This window comes from Gopherus evgoodei, chromosome 20 (genome assembly GCF_007399415.2).
Source record: "Gopherus evgoodei ecotype Sinaloan lineage chromosome 20, rGopEvg1_v1.p, whole genome shotgun sequence".
Taxonomy (NCBI): domain Eukaryota; kingdom Metazoa; phylum Chordata; order Testudines; family Testudinidae; genus Gopherus; species Gopherus evgoodei.
In genome coordinates this window covers 4,873,837-4,897,926 of record NC_044341.1, presented here as the reverse complement: position 1 = coordinate 4,897,926, position 24,090 = coordinate 4,873,837, and the positions used below count along the sequence as shown (strand labels likewise).

General features: G+C 42.5%; 1 protein-coding gene across 1 annotated transcript in view; it reads right to left on the bottom strand.

Moving 5' to 3' along the window:
- Nucleotides 1-24,090, bottom strand: part of CSMD2 (CUB and Sushi multiple domains 2) — a 531,569-nt gene that overhangs the window by 345,751 nt on the left and 161,728 nt on the right. Inside the window, 1 exon segment of the mRNA XM_030539111.1 lies at nt 17,737-17,944. Within this exon segment, the coding sequence (XP_030394971.1) occupies nt 17,737-17,944 (208 nt within the window).

Sequence of the window (24,090 nt, the reverse complement as noted above, 5' to 3'; positions counted from 1 at the left end):
AGGGGGGAAACTGCTTCTAGATATTGAAATGGTGAAGACATTTGTTTGAATCAGCAATAGGTCACCATGTGACTGTCGAGAAAAAGGAAGCATGAACTGATCACGTACCAAGCGTGGTCAACAAAGGAAGAACAGAAAACAAGTGTGGCCAAAGTCGTCCAATTGCAAGCCAGCTCCATAGCCTTTCAGCTAAGAGAGGAAGGATGCTTTGTGGTGAGGGAACTGGGTTATGACTCCATAGACCAGGGTTCAGTTCTTGTATCTGACAAAGTTCATGTGTGATCTTGCATTCTTCCTCCAGTCCCATCCTTTGACTATCTTGTCATCTTAGAGTGCAGGCTCTTCATGGTCTCTTGCCATGTGGGGTCTCTAAGTGCCACCATAATAATAAACTAACAATTCCATCAGGGCTGTACAGATATCAATCTGTTCTCTCACCCTGAGTATCTGTGCTTTATTTCTCCTGTTTATATGACTGGGACTTTTCTCTTATGAACCGCTGATTTCCAGACCCATCACTCAGACATACAGTGGAGCACAGCCCCACCGTCCAAACAGGTTGATCGTTAGCAGAATTTATTCATTTTAAAAGAAATAATAGCTCAGGCCTGAAATAAATCAACAGCAGCAGCAGATGCATAATTTTTCACTCGAGCTGAAAGGTTGTTACTCAAGGACAAAAGTCCTCTCTAATTTACAGCGTATTTGTCAAGTTAAACTTCAAAAGACTGGCTAGAGAAAACACAAACCTATTAAAAATATCTTGAAACAAGTACAATGGACTGGCTCCAAACACACTTTCTAATGCTTAATCTCAAAAGTGCCCCTCTCTTTCTCTCTCTGTGCTGTTGCAGAGATGACTATGATAACACGCGCCTTTGTTTCACTGCTTCTTCAGCAGAAGGCTTTGCAACTGATACATTTAATTAAATGTTTCTTGTTCTTTCAACACCGAAATGTTCCTTTTCTGTCCTCCCATCTCATCCCCCTTCCTGCTTCCTTGAGGATACTTAATTTACGAGTAATTTCTGATCCTGTTTTCCTCTGAAACCTAAAACAAAATCTAAAAAAATCTCTTTCCATTTCAGATGGAGGCTATATAAGGAAAGAAACTCAACTGGGAAAGCAGCTCAACAGGATTAAAGAAATGCAGCCTACACTAGCATTGGAAGACCTTCAGAAAACAATAGTTCAGTGGGAGGAAGATTGGATATCATGACCAAATGTTCTACTGATATTGAGCAAAATCACAATAAGAATAGACTCTCTCTTGGTCTTACTATTTATATTATGGTATTGCCTGAGAAAGCTCAGCTGAGATCAGGGCTCCATTGTGCTAGATATTGTGCAAACATCAAGTAAGAGACAGTCCGTGCCCCCAAAGAGCTTACAAACTAAGCGAAGTGGGAGGGGAAACTGAGGCACAGAGGGATGCAAGGACTTGTCCACAGGCTCACACAGGTCAGTGGTAGAGCCAAGAATTGGGAGGTCTCCCAACTCAACCCAACAATGCCATTAATACTTTGGAATTTCTAAGTCCCAGCAGAACCAGAATGAGCAGGCAAAATAGTTCTCTGAATATTACAGAGAGAAAAGGTTTGTTGTAGGAGCGTGAAAAATGAACAGAAAGAACATGCTCTTATTCTATTCTGCACTGCTTTGCCTATCCCTGTTATATGCACAGCCGCGTAGCTATATCAGAGGCACATGGAGGCAGAAGGGCATCTTTTGCTCTGACCCTTCTGGCACTACTGGCTTCTGATATGCCCTCCAGTCAGGCAAATCCCATTTGATTACATCCTGAATAGACAAGACAGACAAAGGGGTGTTAAAGGGCTAGAACGCAGAATACAAAAGTAAGGCTGGAAGGGACTGCAAGAAGTCATCAAGTCCAGCCCCCTGCATTGATTTACATAGATACAAGCAGAAGGAGAGAAATTAAGTGACATCCCACGGAATATCTAGGCAGAGCCCAGAATTGAACCTATGTCTCCTGAGGCTCAGGCTAATGTCTTAAGCACAAGACCTCCCTTATCTAGATACTAATCTGCTGTCAACTTGCTGCTTTTTATGACGCTGATCCAACTACCACTAATATAAAAGAGACTTCAGTGGACAGCTGACCCCAAGTCAGTGTTGTTTGGGAACCTCTAAAGACCTCTTTATTAGTTTGTGTAATCGTCTTTCGATGAGCGACCCAACTGTCTGTAAAGACCACGGTCTTCCAGAGCCGCACAAATGCCCTGGACATCATCGTGGTGTTCTGTTTAAAGTGCTCAAAATAATACGCTCGTGCACCGCCCTGTGATTACTGCGACAATGATAAATAAAGCTCTCCCGCATACACTCTGCAGCTATGTCCTCCTTGGATTCCATACACTTGTGAAGCTCAGATGGGACAGATGTATATGAATAAGAAATGAGACTTGAGAGATTCTGCCAGAAAATTAATGGCACGTTTCCATAATTCAAGCCTGTGCAAGGCATGGTAAATGCAATTCTTCTTCCCCTCATGAATTAACATGCTATGGAAATTAGAGGGGAGTCAGGAGTTTGGACTTAATCATGGTACACGATATACATTAGCATTTGACATCTAAAATGAATTTAAACAACAATAGTAATGCGAATTAGCCCCAAACTGAATTAATTAGTTGTGACTTCCAACTAAGGCCTGGGAAGAAAAGCTACAGGGACAGAACACATGTAAAGCAGCATTCTCCCATCCTTTCATAAGAGGAAAAGCTGTAATGAACCAAGAGGGGAAAACAAAACTAAACACGCAAAATTCATTAAACATATATACTGTAAAATGATCGCAATCTACTCTTGTCCAAACAGGAATTGTTTTGGGGAAGTTTTATGGCCTGTGTTATATAGCAGGGCCAGACGAGATTATCACAGTGTTCCCTTCTATGAGTCCCATGTACAGATGACACGAACCAGCCTCAACCTTACGCCCATTTTGCCCAAACGTTAATTCCTGCACAAGGTACCAGGCAGTGGAGAATCCTATCCACAATGTCTTCCCTTCATCACTAACCCACTGCTCACTTTGTAGCCCCATTTCCATCCAAAATTTTGTCTTAGCCAAGTTTGCACACAAGAGAAATCTTGCTGAGACCTCCCTTTAGCCTGTGAGTAAACAGCATTTTTAGAAGCAAGCTTTAGCTTGTCCTCCATTCCAGGTATCTGACAGGCATTTCTGAAAGCTGATTTCTGCTTGTTGGAAAGCCTGCAGGTGACTCTCCACGTCCTGCAGTCTCTTTCCCACACGGACACTGTCCACTGATCAGCTGCCTTACTTACTCAGGGTTCTCTGTGCTCAGGGGAGGTGAGCATTGTGTCAGTGAAATGAAAGAGGGACAAAGTAGGATGATAAAGACAATTAAAAGATGATGAGTGTAGCTTGTAAACCATCAGAGATGATGTTTTTAGACCATGAAAATTGCCTGAATATTCATAGAAATGCCCTCTACCATCCGGCAAATAGAATTAATCATATTAATGCATAGAAAAATAAGATAGGTCAGGAAACGGTATAAGAAATCTAATCATGTTTTATTGCATGAAACAAAGCAGAAGAGGTCAAGGGGCCCTTTCATTGTAATTTGTTACAAAAAGTCTCTCTCGCTCTGCCATGCTGCTGGCAAAGGAGTTGTGCAGGGCTGGGCTTTCAGAAGCACTGGACACCCTGTAGTCCACATGAAATCACTGGGAGCTGCGAGTATTCAACAACTTTGGAACAACAAAAGCAAATCAGAGTCTAGAAGCTAGTCAGGGAAGGAATGGGTTTCCAAGAGCAGCGTTCACAGAAGGGAAGTGACTCCATGTTACCAAGGAGTCAAATGAAGTTTGACCAAACTTATGGGTGTAGTTGAGCGAATGTGGCCCGTTTTGCTATTGACAAGTTTAAGCAGCACAGTAGCAATATCAGCATGCAATTGCTCTAGCAGTGGGAATAGGGCCAGGAGACAACCTTCCCGAATTCTATTAATAACCATGCATCAGTCTCACCATGTGACCCTGGGCAAACCACTTAGGTCCTGATCCTGCAAAGATTAAGCCATACGCTTCATTTTAAGCACTTGGAGCACTCCCATGGGACACTGCTCATTGGCTTAGAATTAAGCACATGCCTAAATCTTTTCAGGATTTGGGCTTTATACCTCCTGCGCCTCTGTGGACCTACACTCAAAGGGATCGTTGTGAAGCCTCCACCCACTCTCTAATCAAACTTGATCCTGCAATGCTTACTTGGGCAAAACTCCTGAAGAGTTCCATGTTTTATTTTTATTATTATTTATATAGTACAGTAGGCTGCCATGAAGAAATACAATATTAAACCCAGCCCGTCAAATACCCTAAGTTATCATGCTCTCCATCCCCCCAACTTTGCTTCTGTATTGAGATGAGAAAGCTCAATTGCATGAGATCTTCACATCCCCCAGGGGGAGCATTTTAGATGAACTCCAACTCTAAACCTCAGCCACTAAAATGAACACACACAAGAACTGTGCCAGCTACCTCCCATTGGGGAGGGTTCAGCTCACTGACCTGAAATTCCTATTTTAACATGAATCTGCAATTTGAAGAACAAGGGCCAAAGCACAACCCAGCAAGTTGCTGAAGCCGGATCATCCCAGCGAGCTGGCGCATGCCTGCCAGAAGCAAACAGGGAACATCACACAATAGCACAGCCCTGCCTGTGAGGTAAGTTACTAGCATTTCCAAAGCTGGCTGCCGGATCGGAGACGGCCTTCACTTCAGACAGGCCTCCTGACTGTCTCTCCAGGTAGCTGCAGTTTCGTGGATCTAGAGTCCAAAAATCACAGCACAGACCCCACCCCCCAAAAATTAGTGAAAATTATGAGATTGAAGAAAATTAAAACAGTACAATAACATTTCCATTTCCAGTCTGTCTTCCTGAGTTTTTTGAACTCTTAACAGACAGCGCCCCCACCTGGTGAAATTCAACATGACAGATACACTAACTAGTGAAAGTCACGCTGGCACAAACAGAACCAGCATGAAGCCTATGAGTTTGGGCTTAAGTAGTACTTAAATGGAGCACAGGATCTCTGCATAGAGTGGATTTCTCCCCAGACCTGTGCACACAAATTGAGGGATCTGCCTCTTCTTCTTGATGGGAGAAACACTGTCCCCCAGGACCCATCTCTGCCAGCATGAGTGTGCATGGTACTTAACACAAAGAAGGCAAAAGCATACAATCAGATACCGCTCTAGACTTCCAAGGTGCTAAACAAACATTAACCAATAAAGCCTAGAATATGGGGCACAACTAACGGATTTGGCGCTTATACCACTGGAAACTGCATGCACATCAAAATATCTGAGACAGACGGGAAAGAAAGGGACTGTATAACATGAGACTAAGGTGGCTAGAAAGAGATGCATTGTCATGGCCACTACAGCAAATGACACTAAATTTTCCATTTCAAAGCACTGATTTATCTGTGATTCCTGCAGTGAGGAACATTCATTTATGGCACCCTAGGGGTACCAAAAGACAAGAATACCGATGTGGTAAATGTTACCTGTATACCTGAAATCAAAGGGAGAAAACTCTGCCCCTCAGGACTGACCCCAGATGTGCCCCAGGAGATGCCTGATCTACACAAGGTTTTTGTACTGGGATAACAATGTCAGTTGGGATGTAATTTTTCTACCAATATAGTTGTACCAGTACAAGCATAGTGTAGACATAGTAACACTGGTATAAAGATATCGTATGCAACTGTATAGCTTATTCCCCTTCCCAGTATAACTGTGTCCACACTAGGGAGGTTGTACCATCTATAACAGTATAGTTAGTGTGTTACAACTTGTACCATTTGTGGTTATTTATGCCAGGGCAATGAGGATGTAAAATGTTACCATTCTGATTGGACAGCCTATTTTATAGCTGCTTTGCACTGGTGTGAACGAGGTGCAAAGCAATGGAGAATCAGTTGCCTTGAGTGCAGGATCATAGGAAGTGTTACCCAGCAATTACAGCCTCTCTCCACTGCTCAATTTACCCACTTGTGAGCTGGGTATAATAATATTTACTCAGTTCAGAAAGGAGCTGTAAGTTAGTGGGTGGTAAAAAGATGAGTGTGTTGTGGGGGGAGGGAGGAATTTCAAACATATCCAATTTTACTGACCAGTTTTTTAATATCTATAAGGTGCTCAGATCCTTAAATGAAAGGTGCGGTATCTCTACAGAATATAGGTTCTAAGATTAAAAAAAAGGGTGGGGGGCTTGCTAGGAGACACTGATTTGCCATGCAAGAAACAACTTATCGATCGCTGCTAAAATAAAAAGCCGTCTGTAGAGTATTTGTCTCCAGTTTTAAGCATTACTGAGCTCTCAAAAAAAAAATTAAAAAGTGCACAAACTGAGTAAGAACATCTGTTTCCACATCCTGATGAAGATGTAGCTGACATTTAAACAGTGGATTAAAAAAAGCCACTGCACATATATTTTTTATTCATTCCCGGTCCTCTGAAAAATAGAACCAGGGAAGAAAAGCATCCAAATATTACAGATAAAAGTATCTTATTTAACTGACTCTTAAACCTAATTCAGTGCACAAAAAAGGGAAACTTTCATACTTGCATTATCTGGGCTTCAACCGATAATGAAATAGGTTATTTCAAGGAGCAGAATAACTAATCTTCTCTAGTTTTCTGCCTCTTGCGTGCAGTGGGACGATAGAATGCTTGTCAACTTTCAAATGAAAGTAATCACTGTTAGGACAAATCCCAAAGGAAAGGACAGCAGAGAGATGTAAGCCATTTTTACCCAGCTATAGGGGTGTGTGGTTTACAGCCTCTCTGTTGCAACTGGCAGCTAGCTAGGGATCTGAAATGAAAATACACCAGGGAGGCCTAATCCTCTGCTGACCCTCACTTTGTGTAATCATTCACACTAATGCAGTGAATGCAAAGTCGGTGCAAACCACTGTCAATTGGAAGCATTCTTAGACCCACTCTCCTCTGGTGTCAAACAACTGCACAAGGTGCAGGGTGATGGAGGATTAGGGTGGTTGAGCTGCAGCAGTGGTAGAAAAGAGAGAAACACTTCAACAGGCAGTAGGTTATCTGCTTAACTAAGGAGCTGATCCAAAGTCCAGTGAAGCCGAATGTCATTCCATTGGCTTCAACAGAATTTGGATCAAGTCCTGAGAGAGCTCTCAAACACAAGCTGTCTCTAGAAAGCCCTGAAGCTGGAAGTTGGGGATCAGAAAGCACTTACAGACATAAGAAAATAAACTCATTCCATGCAATTCATTAAAAGTAGCTATGTAAAACAGCAATGCTAATTGCTATGAATCATCATCATCACCAGGAGCTCTACTCAGGGACACTAGGCCCTCATTGTGCTAGGCAATGTACAAACACAGAACAACAACAAACAACAACAGCAAGGAGTGTGCCTGACCCAAAGAGCTTGCAATCAAAGCATCATCATGATATGAAACTGTAACCACCCATCCTCTGAAGAACAAGTACTCTGCTCTCCTCAATTTGCTGGGTAGACCATGACACGTATTATTGAACAAGCCCACTCAGTGGTTTTGAATATCTCACATCCAAGATGAGCAAAAAGCAGATTTGATACTGGAGAATCAGACAGATAATATTAGATGTCAGTTAACATGGTTTTGCATCTCTGCCTATCATGGCTAATAGCCATTGATGGACCCGTCCCCCATGAACTTATCTAGTTCTTTTTTGAACCCTAACATCCTCTGGCAAAGAGTTCCACAGGCTGACTGTGCATTGTGTGAAGAAATACTTCCTTTTGTTTGTTTTAAACCTGCTGCCTATTCATTTCATTTGGTGACCCCTAGTTCTTGTGTTATGAGAAGGAGTAAATAACACTTCCTGATTTACTTTCTCCACACCAGTCACAATTTTATAGACCTCTATCACATCCCGCCTTAGTTGTCTCATTTCCAAGCTCAAGAGTCCCAGTCTTATTTCTCTCTCCTCATATGGAAGTTGTTCCATACCCCTACTCATTTTTGTTGGCCTTTTCTGTACCTTTTCCAATTCCAAAATATCTTTTTTGAGATGAGGCAACTACATCTGCATGCAGCATTCATGATGTGAGCATACCATGCATTTATATAAAGGCAATATGATAAATAGGAGGTGGGGGTAGGGCAGAGAAAAGACATGTGTTCCACCCACTGTCCACAGGACAATTCAGGGAGTGGGAAGAAGAGAAGGATCATGTGACAAGATTTTAACAAACTCAAACTAAGCAGAAGATTCTTATATACCTAGGGGCTGCAAGGTACCTGAGATGCCCATCTTCCTCATCCTGAACACCTGAAACACAGCAGGGATTCAACATCCCATTCTGGTTTTGTCATGGCTACAGCCATTATGGGATTCAAAAAGAACTCCAATTCCCCCAACTCTCTGAAGGGAGGTGGGGGACTGAAGAAAGGACATTCAAACACTTTTGTGTTATAATGTTTTCTCTGGTTTCAGAGTAGCAGCTGTGTTAGTCTGTATCTGTAAAACGTACAAGAGTACTTGTGGCACCTTAGAGACTAACAAATTTATTTGTAGTTTGAGCTGGGCACTGAGAATCAGGACTGGTGGGCTCCATGCCGAGCTCCGAGGGGGGCGAATGGTGTCGTTGTTAGAGAAGAAGCCGAGGGTTCAGAACTTCTGGATTGTCTTCCCAGGTACACCACTGGCTCATGTACAATTGCACAAGTGAATTAAATTTCTGCACCTCAGTTTGCCTATCACCTGGTGACCATAACAATCGACTGGGGTTTTGTGAGCATCCATGCTTGTACAACATAGACTCCCTTAGAAGAGAGGAGCTACAGACAGTAAGTCTGATGTTTTGCCTTACAGGATTTATTTTTAGCCTTTTCAGCAACCCTGACTCACATGGGACAGAAAAATCAGAATTAAAAGCTGTCACCACCTTCCTTTCAATGCTGGCATCACACAGCAATATGGTGCAGGTTACATATTCTCTAGCTGGCATAACTTATGCTATGTCATGTAACACAATTACTTATATATTCAGCCTATTAGCAGACATATCATGGCAATTCTTTGGGAAGCCATTATGCCGTATCGTGTCGCTGCACCCCATCAGGGCCCTGATGTTACCTAGATGTGTGTAAAAGCAGCAAAGTATCCTGTGGCACCTTATAGACTAACAGACGTTTTGGAGCATGCTCCAAAACGTCTGCTAGTCTATAAGGTGCCACAGGATTCTTTGCTACTTTTACAGATCCAGACTAACACGGCTACCCCTCTGATCCTAGATGTGTGTGTTATTTCAGTGCACCAGACCTTCTGCATGCTGCTCTGTGGAAGAAGAAGATATCCAGGGTGCTCCCTGCACTGGGTTAATACAAGCAAGGCTCGCCCTGTGCCCTCCGGCCCCACATGGCCCAGTTGCTAGTTTCCCCTATAGCTCTTTCGTGTGGCTGCTGGAGTTGTGTTTAAATTACAGAACATTTTGTACAGAATCAAGAACGTTGGTAAGTTCACATGGTTTTTTGTTTACAGCATTAATGAGTGACATCTCACAACTTCCCTGTTGGCACAGAAACATTACAATCCCCAGTTTGCAGGCACAAAACTGAAGCACAGACTGGTTGAGGGAGAGATTGGCAGAGCCAGGAGTTGAACCCCTCAGCATTCATGACCTAGTCCAGTGGTTTCATCACAAGACTCTTTCATCTATAAATTCAGCCAAAAAATAAGGCATTTTTTGTTTTTTAATCAGTGAGGGTAATTAACCACTGGAACAACTTACCAAGGTTTGCGGTGGATTCTCCATCACTGGCAATTTTTAAATCAAGATTGGAGGTTTTTTTTCCTAAAAAAGATCTGTTCTAGTTCAAACAGGAATTAATTCAGAGAAGTCCCAGGGCTTCTCTTATACAAGAAGTCACACTAGATTATCACAATGCTTCTGACTTTATAAGCTATGAATCTATAGTAAACCTAAATATGATACTTACCCACAGATTTGTACAATGCTCTGAGATCCACACATGAAAAGCACTATACATGCTCAGTGTCTATTACGTACCTCTCTAAATGAAAGCCTTTAGGGAGGTTTTGTCCAACCCATAACAGTATGGTTATACAGTACGTCCTGCCTTCTAGGTGTGATCAGGATCTCATTGCGCAGGGCACTGTACATACATATGGTAAGAGAGAATCCCTGCCCTGAAAAGTTTACATACTAGAGGGTGGAAAGGGAAAGAAAGGTACAGAGAGGTGAAGTGACACAGCAGGTTGGTGGCGAAGCCTAGTCACTGGACCCCTCTCTCAAGCCAGTAAAATATGTTCAAAACCTGGCCAAAATTAATATATAATTCTAAACAAATTTATTAACGCATAATCAATTAATATAATACAATTTCTAGTTTTGTTTAAAAGTATATGCTAATTAATGTATTAATACAATATATCATTTTAAACAAAATAATAAAATTTAACAAACATTTTTTAAGTCTCAAAGCAGTTTCAGGTTTGTTTTTTCTGTTGAGTTTACTGACCTCATCATCTTCCCAAATACAAAGCTGCTCTCAAAAGTTCAAAGAAAAGATAGATTTATTTTTAACTTTGCAACAGAATAAAAGACTCTTTCCCCACCTACATCTGAAAGTATAAACCTCTGATTCTCTCACCAAGCTATATGGACTTTAAGCACTAAAATCAAAAGCAGTTTGTAACCATTAGAGGGAACAACATTTGGCTGTAAAGCAATAATTAACTACAGCAACTGGGACAGATTCACATTCCAGGGTAAAAGAGTTGTAAAAATTGATGATTTAGGAAACTTTTTCCTCATATAAATGTTGAATGATGATCAGCTAATATAAAAAACCCATCAATTAAAACATATCATGCTTTTAAATACTATATTCATCTTCCAAATGGCCAAGAACAGCTACATTAAACAATTGCATGCTGAGTATTTAAAAATTATTATAGTATATTTATTACTCTTGTAATCATCATTATCTAATGACAATGTCTGATTAAAAATCTCAATTGCAAATACTCAAGTTCTACCTGGATAATATTTCTGATAAAAAGCCACCAGTGGGTTTTCATTACAATAATATCAGAATGTCCATTTCTTACATTGCCCTTGTGAGCACTGCACTCTGGACCTCTTGATGTAAAAGCACCTGAATCTGTTTCATATGCTAAAAAAAAGAGCTCCCCTACCTCCTTGTGAGCCAGTGTTACGCAATTCCCCGGCGTGACACTAAGAGGTGCTGTGCTGTGCTGATGGAGGTTCTGATTTTCATATAGGACCTAACCCTAATGTCCTGATGACTTGTCATTAAATTTGTCCTGTACAGAAAAGTAACCCAAGGGCTATGCGCCACTTGCATCCTATTTTGAGTGCTCATATGGGACTTGCGTGGTGCATATGCTTTTTGCTGTGCTTCTATACAGGGATGAGTTTCGCGCTACAAGAACACACAGTAGTTTTTGCAGCAATAGGCAGGGCAATAAGGACACATCCTTCCAGGTGAATTTCAATTTGGGTTATTACACTTTCCTGAGTTCCCACGATCTAGGAAGTCCAGTTACCTAATGTAGTTTTAAAAAGGAGTTTGTCTTTCATAATGAACATTTCAAAACTCCTAACATCTCAGGGCTAATTCTCACTTGAAGATTAGACCAATAAGAGAGACACAATCAATCAAGAAACACTGAATCAACATCAAAGCATTCCAGAGCGCATGCTGTGGTCAGACAAATGAACATCAGTGTTGTTGTTTTTAAAAATAAACTAATTCATTTTTGAGGGGATGGGAATAAAGCTTCATCACTGAAATGAATTGGTATGGAGTGACAAGTCCTTTTGCTCTAGGGACATCTACATTCGAATTTAGATTCGGGATACAATTTGGCACTAAATGGCACCATTGCTAGCAGGCTTTGCAGAAAGGCACAAAATTGGCAGCATCCTCTTTCACTGCTATAGGTGCTTCTCACAAAGCAGCGAGGGGAGGAGGGGCACACACAGATGATGTTTGTATTGTCACACATTGGACAATGCACATTCTGTTGGTAATACAAATAATTAATATCGCACTCCTTTGTGCTAGGCCTAGTACAAACACCGAACAAAAAGACAATCTCTGCCCCAAACAGCTTACCATCTAAATAGAAGCTGTCTCTGGGCCTCAGTCCCCACCTGTAAAATGGGGATACTTACCTACTTTCTCCCATACTTTGTCTATTTTGTCCGTAAGTATTTTGATGTAGGGCCTCTCTCCTTGCTATATGTTTGCATTCCACTTCGCTCAATGAAGTCCCGATCTCACCTGAGCAGCCTTAGCATACTGTGATACCATCAACAGACACTAGCAATTTATATCTCCTGTCTTTACATTCTTGTCCCTGAGAAGTTTGGATTTAATTCTTCTCCCAGTCAAAGAACAGCCTGATTCTAATGCATTTTCCTTCAGATTCTCCACCTATAAATGACTTTTTTTGATTGCGTGGGAAGGCAGCATAAGTACTCTTCTCCCTTTCAAGATATTTAGTCAGTCCAAGCACTTTGCCTATTAAAAATTAATCAGTTAGTTTAGTGTTAGAACTCAGCAAGAGTCATCATTAATTTGCAAGAACCTTCCCAGAAAATTATCAGTTCCCATTCACTCCTTCATGACATCTAAAATGTGGTAAAACCAACGCATCCTTTTATTAACTTGTATTATTCCATGATTTTCCTCATTGTTATTCCTGATTAGCTGTATTTCAGCAGTGCACAGAGGCGCTGCCCAGACATACAGCCTGCCCCAGCCCCTCCCCCCCTGCCCCATGTATTACAGTCGAAGCAGACGTTACAGAGAAAAGGGTGGGGGAAAGAAGGAGTATCCCCATTTTACAGATGGGGGATGGAAGCAGCAAGATTGAGTAACATGTCCAAACATACAGTGTGCAGCAAAGCAAAGAATCTAAATCTCACAAGTGCCAGCCCAGTGTCTTCACCATGGGACCATCCTTCCTAGGCCAAGTTAGCCAACCGAGCTAAACTATATTCTTATTAAGAGAGATGTAGCATCATCTTTCAGAGCATCTCCCACAGACATGCACTGTGAGCATAAATTGCAGAAGCCGGACTTGCACAGAAGCCCTTGAGTAATTTAAATTCACTGTCCCCCACTCTACGTCAGAATCTCAACCCAGGGTGGAACTTGTAAGACAGTCTGTCCGGCAGAGAGTCAATTCTATTGTCTGGTACAATGGTTTAGCAACTTTGTGCTGCCTATCAATGCCCGAGTGCTGCAGAATCTGTCTCTAGATGTGTAGCTCAATCAATTCTTGGAGGAAGATAGCAGTAACAATGGCACCGGCCCCAACCAAACTCCCATAATTTGCATGGCTTGGTGCTCTTGTATATTTTTTAATTGTAATAGTCTGTAGCTTGAACGAGACATGAGTGATTTTGTGGGAGAGTGGGCTAGACTGGATTTTGTTTATTTGTACGCATTTCTGGACTTGATTAAAACAGTTTATAATACTTATTAAATGAAACATTGTAGTTGCGAGGTACTTAGATATAATGGTTTATTTGGCCAGGAGTTTATCTGCCACATTACCAATAATTAAAACTAGGTTTTCATAAAACAAATTAAAAAAAAGAAAGAAGGAGTTTCTAGCAATATTTTCAAGCTGAATCATATCAACATATTTAAAGAATAGATATGAGCTTCAGTTCTTCCCCACAGGCAAAAATTATTTAAAAAATGAGTCATCTGAATTTAATTACCAGGCTCAGGGTAGCGACGGCCAGCTTTGAAAAGTGAAATTTAAAAAGGACTCTGTCATTCTGCATATGGAACTGATGAGTTTGCTTCTAGAGAATACTAAATTGGGTCCTTCAAATTGACTGGAGCCTATAAATCTTGCCTGTGTATTTTTCACACATATATAGGAGTGCAGAATGCACCTTGGAAAACAAACCTTGCTGGGGACTCTTAAGAGTGAAATTCACACCTGCACAAGGTGTGTGATTTCACTCACCGTGCAGTGTGTCTTGACTGTCCTGCTGTAGCAGCCGATCCACTGGACACAGCTAATAGTGTTGGTCTTTAAACTAAACCCCAGCGGCAGTCCACTGAGGGAAGAGAGTCAATGAATATGTACCACCTATTTTGACGTTCTCAGCACCGCACAAGCCATGTGTGGGCCTTCTGCATGGGGGTGGGTCTCACCCTTGAAGTAAATGTTGGGGTAACATTTTCGAAAGCACTGAAGTCCCATTTTCAAAAGGGATTTTGGTAACTGTGAGCCTAAATCACATAGGTGCTTTGAAAATGTGTATCTGTGGATTATGAATGGATTCCCTGTTAACAGTTGGTTTTAACACAGGTTTCCTCAAACAAGTGTGATTTTACTTTCAGGAAGCAACATGCACAGGCTGAAGAAATCTTGTTTTCAGAGTCCATCCGATAACTTCCCGCCCTGCTGTATTGCTCAGCCGATAGATCCTTCCTGCAGCGCTGAATAGCTAAGCAGTAACAGTGCCCTAAAATATTAATGTATGCTAATAAAAAGAGTTTGCTCATAAAACAGCTATATCTAATTTTCAAAGGTGTCCTGGGGAACAGTAAACAACTGGTACACAATAAATGGCCGCTACCTAATATTAATCTTATTCCCCCACATTTGCCAGGCAAGTATAAATTGCATAAATGAATGTTAGTGAGACAAGGTGGGTAAGGTAAGATCTTTTATTGGACCAACTTTTGTTGGTGAAAGAGACAAGCTTTTGAGCTTACGCCAAACTCTTCTTCAAGTATTGTAGCAGTGACAGGACCCTTGTAAATCATCATAATTTAATCTTCTTTTCTGGTACTCCCAGGTGATTTCTTTAATTATTTTAGACTTTTAATTCTTCCCCTTCCCCAGGGTGGGGTTCCGAAGAACAGTCGTCTCCATCAATCAGTAGCTACAAGTTTTAACTCCGTGTTGAGTGAGCAGAAAGCAGTACATGAATCCACCAGGCACCGAGCACTCGACTGCCTACAAGAGCTGAGTGACATTTTGGGCCATCTAGTCTGACTCTTTGTATATTAAATTGATGCTCCCTACATGGTTCTCCCCTATAGCAACTGCAGTGATGCTTCAGGCACTTTCTTTGGGAGTCTAGTTGTTTTTGCCGTTAAGAACCTCCACAGTAACCTCTCATTTAAAACACTGCCCTCCTTAGCTTCAGCTCTTCTCTTACCAGCTGTTTCCAATACTGGGTATCCCTTATGATTTCTATCTCTGTCCGTCAATCCACCAGCCTTTCATTCAGGCGCACGAAATAATGGTTGTGCAAAAACATTTTACAACTCTGAAACTGACTCGGATTCATTCTCTCATCTGCTCCTTCCACCTGGAACTGGTTAGGAATTCTCTACCCTGTTGCCATTTCCAATGTCTAAGATTACTCCGCAGCCTACGGAAGCGAGCTTAACGCATCTCCCAGGTGCCTCTCGTTTCATGGGACTCCACTCATTTTAGTGCCAAAGTGACCTCCACTTCACACATATTTTGGTGTGTCCCCTCCCAACACACACAGTTACTGCTGAGAAATTATTTACATCCAAAATAACATTATCACGAATCTGCAGCTGCAGGAAGAATCAGCTGCACTATGGAGATGAAGCCCACAGCATTTTAAATCTCCTGCGTGAGTAATATTTGGCTCCTTCTCATTGGGAGGGAGCTGAACATTGTGCCCCACATTCGGGCCTTGACAAATAGAGAGGTACAATGTCTGAGCAAGCATGAGGATATTGAGCTAACTTCTTTATCACCAAGGGAATCCAATGAGGAAATCTCAAGTCACCAGTGAATCAAACCACTGCACCTCTGGCTTGAGGCGGATTTCACGATATACAGCATTTACAGGCTGGTTCAAAGGCTCTCAGCACCCCCACTATACAAATTGTTCCAGCGTCCCTGCCTTTGCACCTCATAGATGGAGCTCCCTCTCTCTTATGAGTGGCCTAGGGGGCTATGACAAACCACGTAATTTAATGTCCCTACTCCTTAAATGAATTTTCCTTAAACATCACTTTTATTCTGATGCTCTCCAAAATTGGGAAGGAAAACAGTGAAGATCTCCTTCCTTCCACTCCTCTCTTCTATAATGATGCTTACTTCGCTTTCAGTCATTCTCGGAGGGAAATGCAAAATCAAATAGTTTATATGTACAGGAACTTATATGTCATTTTCAAAGTACGTGAAAGATAATTCTCTTATCACAAAGATGGGCCTGAACCACTAAGCTCAGATCTCAGTCCACACGTCTGCAAAATTTGGGGTTTTCTGTAACGGGCCTCCCCCAACACCCTGATTCCAATGTAAGAACCAGCTACAGAACTAGATTCTGGACCTGAACTTCCATCACAGATAGGAGGTGAGAGGATCTGGAGCTTTCACATGGGTCATTCTTCATTTGTTACGCATGCATTTGAGATCTCGTGTATGCTATAATGTTTTCCTAGCATAGCTATGTTGGTTAAGAGTGTTAAAAAAAACCACAAAAACCTCCACAGCTTTAACTGACGTATCTATGTTCAAACATGTACTCGCATACACACACACACACACGTAGCTGCAGCTTACACCAGCCAGAGTCCTTGTGCCTGTACAGCTTACATTGTTTGGGGTGCTAGTTTAATCACACTCTGAAAATAATTCCCATTGTCAGTACATGCTGGGTTTCCACTAGGGGGCTTTGCTGGCATAACTATACCCATAAAGTCTTCATAGTGTAGACAAGACCCCACACAGTGAACACACTGGCCTCCTCCTTTTTACATTCAATTCAGCTAAGCAGCAAGGTAATTTAAAATGCAACTGAAACCTCAACAGATTCAACCACCGTCAAAACACTATCCATCTCAAACAAGATCTTTATAACATCAACTGCTGAACCCAAACATTAACAAATCATCAACATGGGGTATCCTGTAACTTTTTTTTGTTAGACGCTATTAGTTCATACATCAGCTATCAAATTGATTCTACAAACCCCGACTTGTAATTCACAGCCCTGACCGTGGAGACATCATTGTTACCTTGAAGAAAGCAAAAGAAATGGAATGACTGCAGTGGAATAAGTGTCTTACCAACAAAATAAACCTTGCTCTCTCAAAGCAAGCACATTTGTGGAGTAATCAAACGAGACTTAATGGGACGAGAGAACAGGAGTACTTAAATTCTGTCTGTAGCCTGCTGTACATAGAGCAAATCAAACAGTAGCACATTTGCCACAGGATCATTAACAGTAAAGTTAACTTGTCAGCAATAGATTTACCAGTAATCAGAAAATAACTGAGAAAAAAGCAAGTTCAAGATTTCTACATCCACAGGTTTTTAATCTAGTTAACCAACTACATACCACAGGGCTCTTAAGAAAGAGTATGCTTCAAAGCAGACATCAATCACTGTAAAACTCAAATAGCAGACATTAATCACTGTAAAACTAAAGCCATAAAAATATGTGCAGAGATTTTTCATTACAATGTAGTTTAAAATCTCGAATTGTGACTGTAACCACTGCTAGTGCTGACCGTGAAGTTTCTGGCTCAGGTATGAGGTGACGTGCACACTGGATCCCACTGCAGTTAATTTCAAACCTAAAGTTATATATGTGCAGATATAAATAAACATGTACAGCCATAAAAGGAAATACAGCCACTCACTTACCAGAGTGAGGATCCCTCAGTTCCAGTGACTTCTAAAAAGTCATATCCATCTTCTAATTGAAAATCCATGAAAACCAGAGCAATGGTGTCTCCAGGCTCTGCTAGGATAGTCCATGTACAGTCTGCATTATTGCCATACTCTGAAGGATAATGAGGACTGGAGATAATTCCACTCTGTCCCCGTAACGTCCCTCCACAAGCATCGTCGGCTGAAAGGCAGAAAATATACATCATGGGTGTTTTGCTGGAAGGGAGCATGATGCAAATATGCCACCAAGGCATTGGAGCAACACAGTCCTGAGGGTTTTTTTTATTCTTCCCTTAACGTGTTAAAGCTTTCAGAGGGGGTGGGGGTATGACTCATATGCCACATTTGAGACAACGGAGGGAAATCGTGATCAATAATTTCTCCAAAACTCAAAAGGCGGGGGAAGGAGATTTTAAAAGGCCATTGAATGGTACATAAAAATAACTAAACCTCGTCTGGAGAGAGTAACATAAATCAAAAAGGTACTATACAAAACATAATGCCAGATTAGGGGAGACTGGAGTGCGCTGCAAAGATCAAGGCTGAGCTCTTAAAAATAATTTAGTATTTGTTGGGAGTTTTTTAATTTTATTGTTCTTTTCAAGTGCTGTAATTTTTTATTGGCACATCGATCAGACACATACGGGCACTAGGAAATTCAGCAAGTGCACTGCATGCGAAGAGATGCCTCTCACCAGAAGACACAGAAGTGACACGTTTACATCTCCCAAATCAGCTACTCAAGCCTCCATCACACTGTAGCAGTGGGCGACCCTGCAGTAGCCAGGGACAGGAGTGAAATAAACATGATCCAACAGACCTCTGACACCCCTAGCTTCTACAACTCCAGTGTTCCTCACCATGGTGTGGAAGAAGACATCCTGCATCGTCTGGCATGTGATAGGGATGGGACCCAGAAAGTGGATGCGCCAATGGCATACCCTACTCTTCCTCCCAAATCAAAAAACCTTTCCAGAGGTGGGAAAGTTAGAGTAGGGAACCCACCAAATTTCACAGGGTTCTCACCCCTCTTCAAACCCACCGGAGAAACCAGTGTTATTGCAAACATCCACCCAGATCCCTAGGGAGGTCTCAGTCTGCACAGCTACCTTGATTTCAGCGGAACTATGCCCGCTGTAGCTCTACAAAACAACTGATTTCTGACATGTAGATGTCCATTATACAGAGGAGAGTTCAAGGGGTTCTGATAACGACAAGATAACTATAAGAGTTAAGGTCAAGTTCCTTCTCATGCCAACAGAACTCTCAGATAGGTAGACAGAATAAGCAGCATGTGACATGGTTATTACAGGTATGTATACAGCACCTCAGAAAACAGTGATTGAGAAAACGGTGCTATTATGCAGTGACACCCATGGTGATATCTGTGCACCTGAGTTGCATTTTATATAGTTGGTGGATCACAACATTTTTAAAAATGAATTTGTATGATTAATAAGGTATTTAACAACATAGGACTGCATAGCAATTGAGAGACCAAGAGACAAAGTTCTTGCATCAAAGAACTATTGGCGTTTGGACACCATGGGCATGAGTGCAGGATAAGAAGTTGAGGAATGTAAGCTCTATCCATCCGTACAATCTAAGATTTAACATAATAAATGAGAGCAATGAAGGGGATGAGATGAAGATAGCACAGTGGTCACGGCAATATGAAATCATAGGATTGCATTGGTTAGTCATACACACATTGCTGAGGTTTTGGAGTCTTCATAAAATACTTGTACATGCTCTTCTTTAATTCCTTTTCAAAAATCCCATTTGCCTTTAATGGATGTTGGTTTATTATTTGTAACGTTCTGGTGGCAGATATTTGCCCCATTCCAAGAAGAAAACATTTACAGGAAATGTTTATGTACGTCAAGATTTTTGAAAACAGATGCCTAATTTTAGCCACCTAAATCCATACCGTAGGCATCTGCCGGATTGAAAATTCAGCACCCAAAGAAGTCAATGGGAAATGTTGGGTGCTCAGAGCTTTTCAAAATCTGGGGCGGGTGCCTAAATTTAGACTTACAAACCTAACTTTGGGGACAGGGGGTTGTTTTGTTTTAATTCTTGGCTCCACATAGAATAAATGACTCTCCCTGGAATTAAGACCCTTCATACAAGCTTAACTGTGGTCTCACTACCACTCTATCACGATATCTGTATATATTGCACACACCAACTATACAGACACACCTTGAACTCCAGAGTTACAGAACCATCCAATGAGCTTGATTCTGCCACAAATTCTGCATAGGCAAATCCCTGGGCCTATGTGGAGTCCCAAAATAAGGCTAACGTAGCTCATCTTGAATGTTGGGATCTGCCAATATGGAGCTCGTTGCAGGACGGGGGCCACTGTTTGTGGAGGGATTGGTCCAGAGTGCAGCTGAAGTTAAAATACCATAAGAATGATGCAGCTTTTTTTCTTCTCCCCCATCACACTTAAAGTCATATTTCAGGGTTGTGATGTTAGAACCATTAAAATATCGCCTTCAGGTGACATCATAGCTAAGCAATATTAATTGGCTCTGTTTTACTAGCTAGCAGTGGATTTGTTTTGTTGTTTTCTATACCTGCTAAGACACATAGATGTTACAGGATACAATAATGACCCATTAGATCATCCAGTCCATCTGCCTGTGAGTGAAAGCTTATTCCCTATTGTACACTTACCAGTGATTTTATTCAGTCTAATTTTAGCATCCCAAGTGACAAAGCTTCTACCACTTCCTGGGGGAAGCAGTTCCACACAGCCTAATACATCAAATTTTCCCCTGACATTCTGTCCGAGTTCTCTTTCTCAGTTCTTACTCTTTACTCCTACTTAAGCCCCCTTGAGTCATCCTCAATAGCTCCCTCTCCTTACTGTCTGCTAGGGTGGATGAACCTAGTGGAGTTCAAACAGAATTTGTGGGCTCACAAAAATGCATGAAACCTTTTTTCTTCCCCCCTTGTGTTTTGAGCCATTGTTTCCTTCAGAAAGAGAGCTGTGTTAAACACTAAGGTTTCCAACCCAAAGGGATGCCTGTGCCACGTACACGGGACAGAGGAGTTCCGCAAAAGCTGGAACAGACAGGTGGTATTGTATACACTACAAGGGTGAATTCAGCAGCAGAATCTTTCTTCATCTCTGTCCTCCCATTTTCATCCTCTGCTTTCCCATTCCGCCTGTCCTCTGCTTCAGTTTTCCCCCATCGGCACATCTTTTCCCCAATATAATCTCTCCTAAACAGGACGCAAATCCAATGAAGTGCACATCTGAGTCAAAGCTCTGAACCCATGCGTGAGTTGAGAATTAAGCAAAATTTATTCATTTTTCCCTTGTTTACAGTTTTCTAACATATTCCCTCCCACAACAAGCTCCCGATGTTGACACTTGTATACTATACAAGAGCATTGACTGTTTTGCCTTTAAGGGTCAATTTTTCAGAAACTAAAACTGCACCTGCAATTTTTCATTGTTCTCATTTTCTCCATCCAAAAGCCCACATTCCAGAGCACAGGCTACTATTTGCACGTGGCAATGGGATAAGGAGATGCCCACATACCTAAAGGGCACAGACAAAGCCAGTTTTAATGATTACCCAATTTGCCCTGCCAACTGCAAGCTACAGTTCAGGGGCACAGCAAAACACATGCATAAAAATGGGGATGCAATTTAAGAGGCTGCATTTTATTCCCTTTGAATGTTTGGTCCTAATTCTTTACACCCTTGGCATTACCAATCAGTATTAAAATGAAACAGACTGGATAGGACAGTGGTCCCCAACCTTTTAGTGGCCAGTAGCACATTCATGTTTTCAGAAGAGTGTGGTGGGCGCCAACAATTTTTCAAGGCTTATTTTGCATTTGTACATTAAATAATATGAAAAACATCATATTTAATATAACATAACATATGAATCCAGAGGGAAGAGAGAAACCGGAGAGAAGCTGTGAGGACAGAGAACACCGGCACCTACAGCCTGCAGTTTCTCTCTGGCTTACACCACGGCCCGCCCCTGCCAGGGACCGAGAACACCGGTGCCCACTGCCTGAAGCCCTGGAGTTCTCTGTCCCTGGCAGGCACGGGGCCGCGGCTTCTCTCTGGCTTACACCACAGCCCTGCACCTGCCTGGGACCAAGAACACTGGCACCCACAGCCTGCAGCACCAGAGTTCTCTGTCCCCAGCAGATGCGGTGCCACGGCTTCTCTCTGGCTTACACCACGGCCCTGCACCTGCCTGGGACCAAGAACACTGGCACCCACAGCCTGCAGCACCGGAGTTCTCTGTCCCCAGCAGGCGCGGGGCCGCAGCTTCTCTCTGGCTTATGCCACTGCCCCACTCCTGCCAGGGACCAAGAACACTGGCGCCCAGAGCCTGCAGCCCCGGAGTTCTCTGTCCCCAGCAGTCACGGGGCTGTGGCTTTTCTCCCTTGCTGGGCACAAGGCGGGCCCCGTGCCTGCTGGGAACAGAGAACACCATGCTCACAGCCTGAGTTCTCTGTTCCTGTCAGGTGCCGGGCCACGGCTTCTCTCCCCTGCTAGGCACTAGGCAGGCACACATAAATGTTCCGGTGGGCGCCATGGCACCCGTGGGCACCACGTTGGGGACCACCGGCATAGGAACACATCCTTGGGCTTAGTAAAACATTATGCAGTAACTCATGCACGCTGCCCTTCTATAATGAGCTATGAGCTTATGCTACTTAAAAAGTAAAACCTATGGAAAAAGTTGATATGTCGCTAAAGCTGAAGGCATTTACCGGTTAGAAATAGGATCTGCTGTTTGCTACAGGTTATCTTCTTCTACAATTAGACTCTATTAGCAGAAGCTATTAGAGCAAATAAAGTAGGAGGATCAAGAGAAAACATGGGCAGGAAGATTAAGGAAACCAAGAATTAATTTGACTTGCATTGTGGCAGTGTCTCACTTTTGTATGTACAGCATTATCAAATGCCTTGCTATTTATATGAAATGCACTATGAAAAGCCTGTTAACTTTACAATGCACATTATAGAATGGTATTTCAGACGCTTCAGTCAAGGAGATCTCAGGCTTTACATTACACCTATTTTCAAGTGTTTCAAACTCCAGCATAAAGCTATTAAAAAAAAATCCTTCCCGACTGAAACTCAGCACAGGGATTCTCGTGTGTTTTAGGCAGCAGTTGATGCACTTCCCTGGGGAGGTGGGACAGGATGATTCTGGAATACTGCTCCACAGGAAATTCTTAGTGTGGAAGTATCAGAACCTTTCCAGGTCTGAGCCGTGCTGTCAGTACAAGCTGCTATCAAGCAGGGCTGGGACTTGCAGACTCTGACTGATGGAGCTCCAAAGCAAAGTAAAAACAAACCTCTGGCTCATGCCAACTCTTATTTCTCATGGCCATCTGCTACCCAACTGCAGCCAGTCAGCCGAACACACCGAATGCATATGCACAAATGCACGCTTCCTGGTGAGAGAGGGCAATCACTCAGCTTAGAAGTATCTAGAACACCAAGACTCAAGTGATATTCCCTCCTAGTCTTCAGATGATCCACCCAGCCCCCAAAACTTTTCGGCCTGGGGTATCTTAGCCTCTCCAAGCTATGCCATGTAAGAGCTCCACCCTGTCCAGGGTACCCAAAGGCCAAAATAAACACGAAGAAACAAATTCTTCCATCCCTCCTGAACTCCACCCATCTTCAGCAGATTCTTTGCCTCTCCATCTTCAGCAGATTCTAATGCTTGTGCCCCACCTGGGCTGCCAAAGGAGACAATCATATCATGACAGGCCAACTCTACCCCACTCCAGAGAGGCCCTGACAGGCACCAATCTTCCTCTGCTCCTACCCCCGCCCAGCTAACCTGATCTCCTACAGTGACGGCTAACAGCCTGCTCTCCCTCTCTGTCAGGCAATAACTGAGCGAGGCCCCACCGATTTAGCTCCTCCCTCACAGCCTTACCCCTGAGATTTTGGTGTCAGAGCATGGCTGACAGGGCCCCCAGCAGCCCCCTGACCCACGTAGGGTTTGGACACCCTGTCATAGGCTCCAATTTCAAGGTATCATATCCTCATTGACCTTGCATGTTAGGCTCTGGTTCTTCTGGGTTGTTGCTTTTTTACCAGAGGATCCTCTCTGCTACATATTAACTCATCCGAGATAAAGGTAGCAGGGGTCACTTCGACAGCTCTGGCCCATGCAAGAGGCATGAGTCTGCCTTACCTCTGCTTCCTGGAGATGGGCAGCTAGGGTGCTAAAATGGCATCAGGAATAAGGGGAGAAGCATAAGGATGTATTTTTCTTCCCAGTACATTGAGACTACAGGAGTTCTTCTTACTTCTTGGTG